Source organism: Palaemon carinicauda, chromosome 32, assembly GCF_036898095.1.
Source record: "Palaemon carinicauda isolate YSFRI2023 chromosome 32, ASM3689809v2, whole genome shotgun sequence".
In the NCBI taxonomy this organism is placed as follows: Eukaryota; Metazoa; Arthropoda; class Malacostraca; order Decapoda; family Palaemonidae; genus Palaemon; species Palaemon carinicauda.
In genome coordinates this window covers 11,098,794-11,113,793 of record NC_090756.1, presented here as the reverse complement: position 1 = coordinate 11,113,793, position 15,000 = coordinate 11,098,794, and the positions used below count along the sequence as shown (strand labels likewise).

The 15,000-nt window shown below is 41.1% G+C and overlaps 1 protein-coding gene across 1 annotated transcript in view; it reads right to left on the bottom strand.

Moving 5' to 3' along the window:
• The window catches only part of LOC137625472 (putative neural-cadherin 2), a 78,658-nt gene that overhangs the window by 8,588 nt on the left and 55,070 nt on the right, over window positions 1–15,000 (bottom strand). Inside the window, exon 7 of the mRNA XM_068356383.1 lies at window positions 2,049–2,183. Coding sequence (XP_068212484.1) covers window positions 2,049–2,183 — 135 coding nt within the window. The remainder of the gene's footprint in view (window positions 1–2,048; window positions 2,184–15,000) is intronic.

Sequence of the window (15,000 nt, the reverse complement as noted above, 5' to 3'; positions counted from 1 at the left end):
CCTAGTTTTTTTTTTTGTTTTCTAAGGGTTGTTGTGGCTTATTCGTATCGTCTCTGCCTGGTGATCACCAGATTTCGGTTCGAATCCCGCTCAAACTCGTTAGATCCTTTAGTGTATGCAACTTCCCCATTCTCATAAGCTAAGGAAGGAGGGTTTTCGGGCACCTATAGGTTTACCTGCTGAGTCATCAGCAGCCATTACCTGGCCCTCCCTGCTCCTAGCGTGGGTAAAGTGGGGGCTTGGGCGCTGATAACACGTATATATGGTCAGTCTATAGGGGATTGTCTCGCTTGCTAGGGCAATGCCCCTGTCCCTTGCCTCTGCCATTCCTGAGCGGCCTTAAAAAAACTTTTAAGATCTATTCCGAATTTTAAGTACTTCCAAATTTAAGGACATTTGTTTTCTGAAGACTAGAATACTTTGCGTGTTGCAAGGAAGCTTTTGGCAAGAATGTAAACTTTTAGTCGTGAACCTATTCTACGTTGGTTTCCATTTTTATGTTTTATTTTTGAAAAAACTGTATAGTTTACAGGTTTCAATTCCTTTAGCACAGTGTTTTTGGATTTTGGGGTACTGAATCATAACTTAATAAATCATATGTATAAATTGAAAAAAATATATAGATTTTTTAGAACAAAATAAAAAAAAAATTGAAAAGGACACTTTTCCTTATGAATAGCTTTTTTTCTGTCTTCAGATATAAATGTTATATTGAATTGAGTGAATATTGAAAGTCTTGGTCGATTGCTTCAAGCTTAACAATGATTTTGAAATAAAGTAAATTTGAAAAGGGAGATAATCAATTATCTTATAAGACAAAAGTTTATATTAAGATGATCTATAATAGGTTATGGGAAACCAAAATTATTATCCTATGAATAAAAGATTAATATATTTATTATGTCCACTATCACTACAATTAAATCATACTTTATAACTCTGTTCTTCATTTCCATGTAAGCAACTATTGAACAACTGCCTCACCTTTTAACAGCAAACTAGTTTTTTACCCTATATATCAACTTTCTATAGAACTTCTAGTAACTTCTTTCTCTTCTTCTACGTTGAACTTCTCTCTGACTTATTACATCAACAAGCGAACAGTTCAGTGAAATCTACAGGAGATTAATCGAAAAAAAAAAAGTTTGTTTGTCTAACTTCACCTTTCAAACATATTACTGATAAAGAACCTTTTTAACCCAACTCCACACTAAATTTCCTTTGAATTCCTTCTCTCTTCACTTCATCTATAGAATTTCTGCCTCCCATTCCTTGCAGAGACTCAGGATCCATATAACATCTCTCTTAATTAACTGAAGTTCCTTCTCTCTTAATATCATCTATAGAATTTCTGCCTCCTATTCATTACAGATTCAGCATCCATCTACCGTCTCTCTTAATTAACTGAAGCTCCTTCTCTCTTCACTTCTGTCTCATTGCAGAGACTCAGCATCCATCTACCATCTCTCTTGATTAACTGAAGTTCCTTCTCTCTTAATATCATCTATAGAACTTCTACCTCCCACTCATTGCAGATTCTCAGCATCCATCTAATAATTCTCTTAATTAAATGAAGTTCCTTCTCTCTTCACTTCTGTATCCCACTCATTGCAGAGACTCAGCATCCATCTAACATCTCTCTTTATTAACTGAAGTTCCTTCTCTCTTCACTTCATCTATGGAACTTCTGTCTTCCATTCCTTGCATAGACTCAGCATTCATTTACCATCTCTCTTAATTAACTGAAGTTCCTTCTCTCTTCACTTCATCTGTGGAGCTTCTGTCTTCCATTCCTTGCAGAGACTCAGCATCCATATAACATCTCTCTTAATTCAATGAAGTTCCTTCTCTCTTAACTTCATCTAAAGAACTTCTGTCTCCCACTCATTGCAGAGATTCAGCATCTATCTATCATCTATCTTAATCAAATGAAGTTCCTTCTCTCTTAACTTCATCTATAGAACTTCTGTCTTCCATTCCTTGCAGAGACTCAGCATCTACCTAACAATTGTCTTAATGAACCTCTCCAGCAGGTGACAGCGACTGACCTGGACGGCGAGCAATACGGCCACCTGCAATACAGTCTCACAGGTGACGGCGTTTACAGCAACGGGAGCAGATCCAGTTTTGCCATCGACGAAGACACTGGAGCCATTCATCTCCTGAGGGTAGGTTGCCGGATGCTGTGATGTGCAGGGATTTGTTCAGTGTTGCTGTTTTGTTAGCTAGAAGGGGAACTCTTAGGAATTAGCATAGTCCTTAGTTAACTGTTAATATGGTTTTCATGTATGAAAAGTTATTTACACTTCAAAATAGCAACTTGCCACATCATATTTATTTGAATGTTATTATTGTTATTATTATCTTTCGTATTATTTTGTTAGTTAGAAGGGAAACTCTTAGGAATGAGCATAGTCCTTAGTTAACTAATTACATGGCCATCTGAAAAGTTATTTACACCTCATAATAGCATGATGCCACGTCAATATATTTATTTGAACATTATTATTGTTATTATCATCTTTCTTATTATTTTATAACTTTATATTATTTGTATGTTCAAATGCATGTTATATTGTTTATGTTAGTATGTTACTATTATACTCTGTTTGTAAATACGCGAATATTTGATAATTAAGGCTCAAATATTACACTATGTTCCTATATACGCAAATATTTCATAATAAAGACTCACAGATACTTATTCTTTAGTCTGCCCAAAAATATAAACAAACCGTTTTCTATGAGAGCAGAACTCAAGACACTAAAAATTACGTCATCACTCTCTCTACGAAGTCACTGATAAAGATGGAGACAATTAACCCTGACTTCCAAGACATTTGTAAACAAAGAAGACAGACTGAGCACTGGTATGTTTTACATATATTTGCCATTTAGGTATTCTGAAGCTCACTTAATAATGATCAATAAAGATAGGTTATAATTGCATGAATACAATACGTGGCAATCTGGCATAGATTCCAAATATTTAGACAAGCCTTGTAGTGCTAGGTTTGTGTTCCTATTCCAGTTGGTGTCAAGATATTATAGAAGCATCGTTGCCCACTATTTCCTAAAGTCAGACTTCTCACATGCCTGTGATTGCCAAGGGTATGCAAAATCTCCAAATGTGTGTATTGTATTAAGCCCAAATTGTACATTGGCAAATATGATCCAGCCTAGGCTAGGTAGGAATTGTGGTAGGCCATATGTGACCTCAAATTGTGTTTGAATATGAATGACTTTATTTTTATTTACAAAATCTTTCTTGCATGCAAATTATCCATTAAATACTACGCTGTGATGTTACACATCATTTACTTACCTAATCATGGGAACCACGAATTGCTGGAATCCCCTTGAAAATTACCGGTATCCCCTACATTATCTCTGCAAACCATTAGATATTGATAAATGATGTGTTTTTATTCATTTACATAATTTTTTAGTAAATTAGATAAAATGTGTATTTTATAGCATTTTTCTGTATACCCTTTACACAATGTATACAAGAGTACAAAAGGGTACAGAACCTATCAAACCCACCTAACCTAACCTAGTAGTTCCCAGGTCACAACCCCTAGACGGGGGCAAGCCCACGGTCCACCTTCCCAGGTCACAACCCCTAGCCTGGGGCAAGCCCCCGGACCCCCTTCCCAGGTCACAAACCTTCCCTGGTCGCAACCCCTAGCCAAGGTTCTACCTGCAAATATATAAAAAATATGAATGCTAAAAACATAAAAATAACGTATTTGGATAAAAACACATATTCATCGATTTCTAAGGGTTTGCAGTGACATTTTAGGGGATTTCGGTAATTTTCAAGCGGATTCCAGTATCTACCTGAGGATTCCAGTAAATCCAGGGGATTTTAGTAATTTGAAGTACCGCCAAATCATGCTTTGTTGATAGAACCCTACATCAGTGTGCAAGTGTAAAGGCAGATTCGTTTAAAGGGAAGGTGATTTACTTCTGGTTAGGTGGGTTACGTTAGGTTAGTACCTGTTCCCTTAACTAACCCTGTAAATTTGATATACCATCGACATCGTCGTCTTATAAAACATGATTACTAGTTGTTTGTTCTTTCTTTAAGGAACAATGAAGTATATTATTTTTGGTAAATATATGATGTTATAATTTCTAGCCAAATATATCAACCATATATTTTTCAATATTAAACTTACCCGATAATCATGTAGCTGTCAACTCCGTTGCCCGACAGAATTCTATGGAGGGATACGCCAGCTATCACAATACTAGAAGGGGGTGTATTTACCAGCGCCACCTGTGGCCAGGTACTCAAGTACTTCTTGTTGACACCTCCTCAATTATTCCTCTGTCGTGCTTCCGGCAAGACGTTCTGGGATACGCTTATGTTCTTGGAGTATTTTCACGACTTTGGTGAAGTATTTCTCTTTGATTTCGGCTGTCGCTTTACTGGAAAACTTCTATATTAGCTTAGTTAGCTTTTGAAATTAATTTGATTAATTTTAGTGACGAGAGAGTATGAACTCTCGTTCACCTTTCAATGGCCGACCCTTCCCTTAGACGGAAGTGTTGGTGTCTAAGAGAGTATAGACTCTCTTTCTTAATTTTGCTTAACAAAAGTTATAGATTTATTTTATATCTCTCCGCCTCTTATAGGCCTCTTCGATTAACTTCCTTTTATTATAAACTCATTAAAATTAATTTTTATATTTGTTTATATTCGACCTTCCTATAGTAGGCGGTCTTTTACCGAAGTTAATAAACTTTGAGCCCGTCATTTCGGTTTTACCTGTTAACATATTATGCTATTTCCGCCACAGAGTTTGAAAGATTTTCTTTGACAGTCTCGTACTGTTTTCAAAGCTGAACTAACGTTTTGTTTTGTCTCTGCAGTTGTTGACGTTCAGAACGTTCAACTTGCACTCTATCGTTACGATAGAGAAAGAATGTTCACGGTTTCACGTTGCAGTAAGAGTAACCGTGTCTAGCGTTTTGTTCATTCTTTCTTAACTTAATGGTTTTGATCCTAATAAAGGAACTTTTCAGTTTTTTCCTTTAACAATAATATGTTTTAACGATATATATGATTGGGCTCTTCTCTCAGGTTCTAAGTCAAGAGAGAGAGAGAGAGAGAGAGAGATAGAGACGGAGGGAGAAAGAGGATAAACGTTTCATTCAAGCCTGCCAGGCGTACGAGTAACGTCATTATCGATTTTTGCTCTTCTCCCTAGTCTCTTTAGGGGAAGAAGGTAAACGTTTCTAGAGTGATCTAGTGTTTAGTCTCTTTCCAACCACTGATTTATCTTTCATTAGTTTTTTCTGTTATATTGTAATTCTGTTTTCGCAATTACTAACTTTGAAAGGATAGAATTGCGTATTTCAGGTACAAACCACTTAAAGTTTCGAGTTCAGTGAAATAAGTGCAAACAGAAATCAAAGTGATAAGTGATTAGTGCGTGAGGGTACTTTTGTGCGCGCCAGTCGTCCTCCCAGTCCGGGACCTCTTGCAAGCTCCCAAGCCCAGGGGAGAAGCAATGTCGAAGGGCATAAGGGTTCAGCAGGCCTTGATCGGCGCACAGAAGTATTCTCGGTGGTTGTGGGCGTGTCTTAACGAGACCGTCACTCCCACCCGCAGACGATTGAGCCCTTATTTTGCTCGTCTGCAGAAGAGATTAGGGGAGAAAATAAAGGCAGAGTAACGCTGGTCTCAGGTCTCAAGACTTCTTAAACGTTAAGTCCAGACCTATGCCAGACGTACGAAGTTAAAGTTCACAACCCGAATGCAGTCATTGGGTTAGCTCTGACTCTCCTTAGTCATCAGTTGATTACACTCCGACTAAGAGGAGTAAGGTTCTGCCACAACAGATCTCTGCTGTTAAGGCTTTACCTCAGCAGAACTTAGTGTCTGCCGACCCCAAGTTAACTCTACTGCAGTCCATACAGTCACAACTTTCGGTCTTGATGCGTGAGTGTCGGGCTGAGAGTGTTGCACCGCCTGCACTCCCTCCACCTGTTCTCGCTGCACCTGTGCTCGCCCAGCCTGCACCTGCTCCGCCTGTGCTCGCCCAGCCTGCACCTGCTCCGCCTGGTCGCAGCACCATCTGCCAGGCGTACGATGTTGTGAACTCTACTACAGTCCATGCAAGCACAGCTTTCGGACTTGATGAGTGAGTGTCGGGCTGAGAGTGTTGCTCCTCCGCCTCCGCCTACACTCCCTCCTCCTACACTCGCTCCGCCTGATCACAGTACCATCTGCCAGGCGTACGATGTTGTGGACTCTACTACAGTCCATGCAAGCACAGCTTTCGGACCTGATGCGTGAGTGTCGTGCTGAGAGTGTTGCTCCTCCTGCACCTGTGGTGCACCAACCTCCTGCACCCGTTCAGCCTGTGCTGCTCCCGCCTGCACCGGTGGTGCACCTACCTCCTGCACCCGTTCAGCCTGTGCTGCACCCGCCTGCACCGGTGGTGCACCAACCTCCTGCACCCGTTCAGCCTGTGCTGCACCCGCCTGCACTCGCTGCACCCAGTCGCAGCTCCATCTGCCAGGCGTACGATGTTGAACCACTTTCTGTGTTCACTGTTCCCAGTGTTGTTCAGCATCAGCCTTCTTTAAGGCAACCTTCGGTTTGGGATCAGGAGGATTACTCCACTCTTCCTCCTCCTCCCCTGGCTGCTCCACCGGCGGTGCAACTCTCGGTGGAGGTACAACAACCTCTTCCACCTGTGAGTCAGTCTCCTCAGCTGCTGCACCGAGCTCTACCCGTGCACCCTGATCCTGCTCCTCAGACATCTCTGCTTGCGGGAACTTTACCTTGTTCTGCACAGCCTCGGTCTCTTCACGCTCCACTCATACCACAGGAACAGGAACGGACTACTCCGCCTCCGTCCTCCGCTCAGCTGGTGCAATCCTTGGGTGCAACTCTTGCTAGGAGTCAACCTCTTTCACCCTTGCACCTGCCTTCTGCTCCGTCTGTTGTTCAGCCTATGCAGTCTGAACCTCAGGTTTTCCCTCAAGTTGAGGAAACCTCTGTTGTTGTTCCAGCTCGTTCTGACTCTGCTGTTCAGCATACCATGGTTTAAACCCCATGCAAGCATGCATAAAGCACTCTAGCACTGGTCATGGAATTTCTGAGAAATGTTAAACGCCATGCACACGCTCTGCTTTCCTTTCAGCAGGCTCTGCTTACAGCAGGCTCTACTTCCTACATGCTCAGCATTCAGCATGCTCTGCATTCAGCATGCTCTGCATACAACATGCTCTGCATACAGCATGCTCTGCATTCAGCATGCTCTGCATACAGCATACTCTGCATACATCATGCTCTGCATACCTTACCGCATGCTTCTCAACACATCTTGGGTTGTTGCCAACTCACTAGACTGTCAAGCAGTTTCATAACGTTGCCTTCTAGTCTGCTGCTTTGCACCAGTGAACCCTCACTCAGAGAACTTAGCTTTTCTAGGATAAGGTCCCTGTAGATGAGAAAGTTCTTTTCTCCCTCCTTCTGATATTCCCTTGAGGACTCTGTCATTTGGAGGGAGCCTTTAGCTGCATAACCTCTTATGGACTTTTATTTAAGCATAACATGCTTACAGGGAAGGTAATGGTTACACTTCAGCCGCTAATCCCGTCTGTTACCACACCTGCTCCCATAGACCTTGAGCTGTGTTGCATGACATGCAGTCCAAGCTTAGTCCTTGTTAGAGGATTTTTTGTTTACGGAGTCAATGTGTCACGGGGAAGACGTTCAACAACCAACAGAAGGGACTTGTTGTGACGCAGTGGGCAACCTCAGCAACCCGTTAAGGAGTTGTCTGTACGACCCAGACAGTCTAGACAGATTCGGGTTGTCACTGTACTTCCTCGCTTGCCCATGATTGACAGTTTACAGACTGTGCAGCAGTATCATGATCTTGTGTCCGGCTCCGTCAGACGACTGGCTTTTAAGAGCTCCCTCAAGTCGTCGCTGTCTGGAGATTTTCAAATGGAATATGGATCTGACCAAGGAACTGGGCCTCCTGGTCAATTTTGAGGAGTCTCAGCTCGTTCCATCCCAGACCATTGTCTCCTTGGGTATGGATCTTCAGAGTCGAGCTTTTCGGACTTGTCCGTCGGCCCCAAGGATCTTCCAAGCCCTAGAATGCATCCAGAGCATGCTGAGAAGGAACCGATGCTTAGTCAGGCAGTGGATGAGTCTAACAGGGACACTTTCATCGCTGGCCCTGTTCATCGAGTTAGGGAGACTCCACCTCCGCCCCCTTCAGTATCATCTAGCTGCTCACTGGATAAAGGACATGACGCTAGAGACGGGCTCAGTTCCTGTTTCCGAAGAGATGAGGTCTACTCTAACGTGGTGGAAGAACAGCATTCTTCTCAAGGAAGGTCTACCATTGGCTGTTCAGTCCTCCGACCACCGTCTCTTCTCGGACACATCGGACACGGGCTGGGGTGCGACACTGGACGGACAGGAATGCTCGGGAACATGGAATCAGGAGCAAAGGACACTTCACATCTATTGCAAGGAGTTGTTGGCAGTTCATTTGGCCTTGATAAACTTCAAGTCCCTCCAGCTTAACAAGGTGGTGGAGGTGAACTCCGACTACACCACAGCCTTGGCTTACATCTCCAAGCAGGGAGGGACTCATTCGAGGAAGTTGTTCGAGATCGCAAGGGACCTCCTCATTTGGTCAAAAGATCGAAAGCTCACGCTGGTAACGAAGCTCATTCAGGGCGATATGAATGTCATGGCAGATCGCCTCAGCCGGAAGGGTCAGGTCTTCCCCACAGAGTGGACCCTTCACAAGAATGTTTGCAGCAGACTTTGGGCCCTGTGGGATCAGCCAACCATAGATCTATTCGCTACCTCGATGACCAAGAGGCTCCTCTTGTATTGTTCTCCGATTCCAGACCCAGCAGCAGTTCGCGTGGATGCCTTTCTGCTGGATTGGTCCCATCTCAACCTGTATGCATTCCCGCCGTTCAAGATTGTCAACAGGGTACTTCAGAAGTTCGCCTCTCACAAAGGGACACGGCTGACGTTGGTTGCTCCCCTCTGGCCCGCGAGAGAATGGTTCACTGAGGTACTGCAATGGCTGGTCGACGTTCCCAGGACTCTTCCTCCTAGAGTGGACCTTCTGCGTCAACCTCACGTAAAGAAGGTACTCCCAACCTCCACGCTCTTCGTCTGACTGCCTTCAGACTATCGAAAGACTCTCAAGAGCTAGAGGCTTTTCGAAGGAGGCAGCCAGAGCGATTGCCAGAGCAAGGACGACATCCACTCTCAGAGTCTATCAGTCTTTATGGGAAGTCTTCCGAAGCTGGTGCAAGGCCAATGCAGTTTTCCTCAACCAGTACCAATGTAACCCAGATTGCTGACTTCCTGTTACAATCTAAGGAACGTAAGCTCCCTATCAGCTCCTACGATCAAGGGTTACAGAAGTTTGTTGGCAGCGGTTTTCCGCCACAGAGGCTTGGATCTTTCCTCCAACAAAGATCTACAGGACCTCCTTAGGTCTTTTGAGACCTCAAAGGAACGTCGGTTGTCCACTCCAGGCTGGAATCTAGACGTGGTCCTAAGGTTCCTAATGTCATCAGGATTTGAACCGCTCCAATCAGCCTCTTTTAAGGACCTCACATTAAAAAACTCTTTTCCTCGTGTGCTTAGCAACAGGTAAAAGAGTAAGTGAGATCCACGCCTTCAGCAGGAACATAGGTTTCACATCTGAAACGGCTACATGTTCCTTACAGCTCGGTTTTTTGGCTAAAAACGAGCTTCCTTCCCGTCCTTGGCCTAAGTCGTTCGAGATCCCAAGCCTGTCCAACATGGTGGGGAACGAACTGGAGAGAGTACTTTGCCCAGTTAGAGCTCTTAAGTACTATCTAAAGGTCAAAACCATTACGAGGACAATCAGAAGCCTTATGGTGTGCTATCAAGAAGCCTTCTCTACCAATGTCTAAGAACTCAGTTTCTTACTACATCAGGCTTCTGATTAGAGAAGCAAATTCTCATCTGAAGGAAGAAGACCTTGCTTTGCTGAAGGTAAGGACACATGAAGTGAGAGCTGTGGCTACTTCAGTGGCCTTCAAACAGAACCGTTCTCTGCAGAGTGTTATGGATGCAACCTATTGGAGAAACAAGTCAGTGTTCGCATCATTCTATCTCAAAGATGTCCAGTCTCTTTACGAGTACTGCTACACCCTGGGTCTATTCGTAGCAACGAATGCAGTAGTAGGCGAGGGCTCAGCCACTACATTCCCATAATCCCATAACTTTTTAACCTTTCTCTTGAATACTTTTTATGGGTTGTACGGTCGGCTAAGAAGCCTTCCACATCCTTGTTGATTTGGCGGGTGGTCAATTCTTTCTTGAGAAGCGCCAAGGTTAAAGGTTGTGATGAGGTCCTTTAGTATGGGTTGCAGCCCTGTATACTTTAGCACCTTTGAGTTGATTCAGCCTCCCAAGAGGAACGCTGCGCTCAGTAAGGAAGACGATCTTATTAAAGGCAGAGTAACGGTTCAAGTCGACTTCCTTACCAGGTACTTATTATTTCATTGTTATTGTGGATAACTGATTATATGAAATATGGGATACTTAGCTATCCTTTAATCTTGTACACTGGTTTTCACCCACCCCCCTGGGTGTGAATCAGCTACATGATTATCGGGTAAGTTTAATATTGAAAAATGTTATTTTTATTAATAAAATAAATTTTTGAATATACTTACCCGATAATCATGATTTAATCGACCCTCCCTTCCTCCCCATAGAGAACCAGTGGACCGAGGAATAATTGAGGAGGTGTCAACAAGAAGTACTTGAGTACCTGGCCACAGGTGGCGCTGGTAAATACACCCCCTTCTAGTATTGTGATAGCTGGCGTATCCCTCCATAGAATTCTGTCGGGCAACGGAGTTGACAGCTACATGATTATCGGGTAAGTATATTCAAAAATTTATTTTATTAATAAAAATAACATATTTCCTACTTGCTATCTTGGATTTTAACCATTTCTGTCCGGCAATATTTAGGCAAACCACCCATTCATAAGTTTCTTAACCCATATCCCTCAATGTAAAATCAATTATGGGGGATTGCAGTGAGAAAACCAGGGTTTTTTGGTGGAGTATCACCAAAATATCAATGATTTTCAGTGATAGTAATGGCCAAAAATTCATAAACACAACGTAACCAATTGGGAAAATATATGGTAGCCTACATGTAAGGATATGGATAAGGATATGGAAGTGGGGAATATTGGGGAGAGGTGCCAACATGTAAGTGGTGTAAAATTAAAGTATCATAATTATCTATAATTCATATTATGGCCACAGCTGTTTTTTGTTCGGCCACGGGTGGCATTGCACGCAAATAAACATTGTCTCATTCCACCTCTGTTCTGGCAAGCCATAAGGCCTACATGGATTTTCTGCGCACATGATACCCATGGATCGCTATTAGATTATCGTAGTTACCTACAATATAAATCACATTCCTCACATGGTTTTTTGCTCGGCTGCAGCTTTCTTGGCTCACAAATCAACATTATCCCATTGCTACTCTGTTCGGGGAGGGGTACATGGATGTGCTGCACATGACATATGCATCGGTCCTTAAAAAAGTATCACAGTTACCTTCAATCTATATCACATTCCTCAAATGGTTTTACTCAGCCGTGACTTGCTTTCCTTGAAAATAGACATTATCTCATTGCTCCTGCGTTCCGGCGAGCAGTACATGAATGTGCTGTAGCTGTCTATCATATGGGTAATTATTTTGGGGATATTTATTACTTAACAGAGCGTTTTCAACATGATCAAATATCAAAATAGATTAATTTACACTAATTTTCAAAATAGATTGAACTGCTTTTTGAGAGATGTCTCCATCTGTCTATCTTATACTGTAGATTGTTAATATTATCAAGGGTCTAAAAGAGTAGTCTAGAGTACTAGGCTTAGTGTAGGTGTTTTAATGAATTGGCTAGAAAACTTGACAGTTCAAAATTATAACAGTAGCTTAATCAGGCGATAAAATTTAAATGTATTAAGAAACAACAGCTCAGACTTGTAAATTTAAAGCTACTAGGAATACAGTACTGGCTACCTTAATCTAGTATTATATAAGAAATTTGATCTGTGATCCCTTGTAAAATACAAATTATTTTTTGAGTGACATCTGTCCTTCCATCAGCAAGAGATGATTATTTTGAGACAAGAGATATAAACCCAATTTTATTAGTTATATTTTTATTATTAACTTTTTCATATATATTCATTAGATATTAGGTAAAAGGGTAAAGACTTGTGTGCTGAATGGGCAGTAACCACTTTTAAGTGGTATTGGACCCTACAATACTCAAATGACCAGGCATAAGGAAACTTAAGCCTAACCTAAATGGTAGGACACCCTACGTACAACTCTTTTTTCAGAATCACATATTCATTTTACAGGTCCGGTAAATCCTAATGCTTACATTAGACTAGAGTGCAGTTAACATAAGTTCTAGTTGATGATAGGCTGTCACTAGTTAGATCCTGCTGCCTTGGCAGCCCTTTTTATAGTTTTGGTCCTCAGTGTGACACATCCCAATGTCAGGTTAGGCCAACACCACTTTCAGGTTAGGCCAACACCACTTTCAGGTTAGGCCAACTCCACTTTTAGGTTAGGCTAGATATCTTAGGCAATATTTGAGCAAGTTACTTCTATGTTATCCTTGATTAGGTTTTGCTGGCTGAGCAATAATATTTATATTAGAATTCATGTCAGTGGGAACTTAACACTATACAGCACTCTAGGATTGTAAGTTGATTTGAGTTACAGTTTATAAAACGGAATATGAAGTACAATAAATCTTAATAGAAATCACCTATAAGAGAGTCCTTAATAACTACTCACTTTACCTCTAGCAAAAAAGAAAAAAAATGTGACATTGACAATTACAATGCAGAGGCCAGAGATGTATTGGAGTGGTCTTTTGGACTGATCATTTTCATTTATCAATAAGGTACATAAATATATGAATATCCACAAAAAACTGGGTTGATTGGTTATCAGCTTCATAAGCTGGTTTTTCGATATTGTAATACCATTTTAGAAGGACAGTAAAGGTTTATTTGTTTAGTTACTGCACATAAAGACGTGCAAATTTAGTTGGTATTGCTTTGGTTTCAGTCAGTCCACAGTAAGCCTATTTGTAAACAAGACCTTCGTTTCTTTGTGGGATAGGGGGTGCCAGTGTGATGTTCTAGGTGTGGGTATACAGAATCCATTTACATAAGGGAAGCTTTTGCAAACAGTTAACATTTGCAAAGTAGGGTGGGTTATGACTAAAGTTAATTGCAATGATTATTGTTATTTCATGATAAAGAAAATGGGTAATAGGTTAACAAGTGATTAGTAACTTGAAAACAGGTTGCTGATGTTAATTCTTATCATACTGTACTTGAACGTAAGGAAACTTTCATCATCATCATCTCCTCCCACGCTTATTGACGTAAAGGGCATCAGTCAGATTTCGCCAGTCGTCTCTATATTGAGCTTTTAATTCAATACTTCTCCATTCATCATCTCAGAAAGAGAAGAAATATGGTAGTTGCAATGCAAAGGCAATGTAAATTGCTAGTGTCAATTCTCAATACTGCTACTGAATGTAAGGGTTGTGGTGGCCGATGTGATAACATCCCTGACTGGTGAATGCTGGTCTTTGAGCCCCGCTCAAATGCATTAGTTTCTTTGGTCGTTGCAGCCTCACCATCCTTGTGAGCTAAGGATGAGGGGGGGGGGGGGGGGCGTGTGCCATGAGGGAAGCCTGTAGGTTTATCTGCTGAGTCATCAGCAGTCATTGCCTGCCCCTCCTTGGTCTTGGTGGAAAGGGGGGTTGGGCGCTGATCATATGTATATCTGGTCAGTCTCTAGGGCATTGTCCTGCTTGATGGGGCAGTGCCAATGCCCCTTGCCTCTGCCATTCATGAGCGGCCTATAAACCTTTAAAAGAGTCAAACCATGGAAAAGAAAACTCCACAAGTATCATGCGCAGTAAATTGCTCACAAATTGCTGCTGTTAATTCTCAGAATACTGCAGTTGACAGTTATACATGTTTCTTTTCTCCTTCATTTACCCCTTCCGGCTTCACTCCTGGAAAGTTGATTCCAGCAGCCAGAAAATGGTACATTTCTTGAATAGAGGATGAAGTGTATGTTCGTTGCTTCATCAAAAGCCCTTGCCTAAAACTAATGGGATTTCTTCTCTAGCCTTTTTAGCATTTCTCTCTTTCCATTCCATGTCTACTCTACTTTTTCCCGTTCGTTTTTATTTTTTTCTTCATCTTCTTCTTCTACTACTTCGTGCAGCCTGGGCTCTGAGAACTTCATTACTTCTGCTCTTTGAGAGAGAAAAAGAAATTTCTGCATAATTCTTATGCTTCAAGTAATTCCATGACTTTTTCAACTGGAGTCATAATTCCTGTCTTTTTCTGTTTTATTTTTCGTGATTTTGCTTTTTAATTTTGGTTTTCTTTAAATTCGATTATTCTGTTTTTTATTTTATAATTATAACATGCATATACTTTTTCATGGCCTGAATTGTTATTAAATTTTCCAATTTCGAAAAAGTAGTTTATATTTTTATCTCATTCCTTCATAGGTATGAAATAAATTTAGTGAGTATTTTTAGACTTAATGAAATCATAACGTAATTAGACTATTTGAATTTCAAGCAATTAAGAGACCCATTTATAAGTATATTACTTAATAAGTAAATAATGTAAGTAGATGCTTCATATTTAAATCTGCTAACATATGTTTTAACGACTCACTAACCTTTAAGTACCTACTTGGTATTTAACTTATCATAATCAAGTATTTTTGACCCTATCAAAAATGTTTGCACTGTTTCGAAGAACATTTTGAATTTTAGTTTTTACCAACATGCAAAACACTGACATATTCATAATCACAAAATTGGAAGTTGAATATTTTTTTGTCACCGTTTAAAAAAAAATTCTGATTTT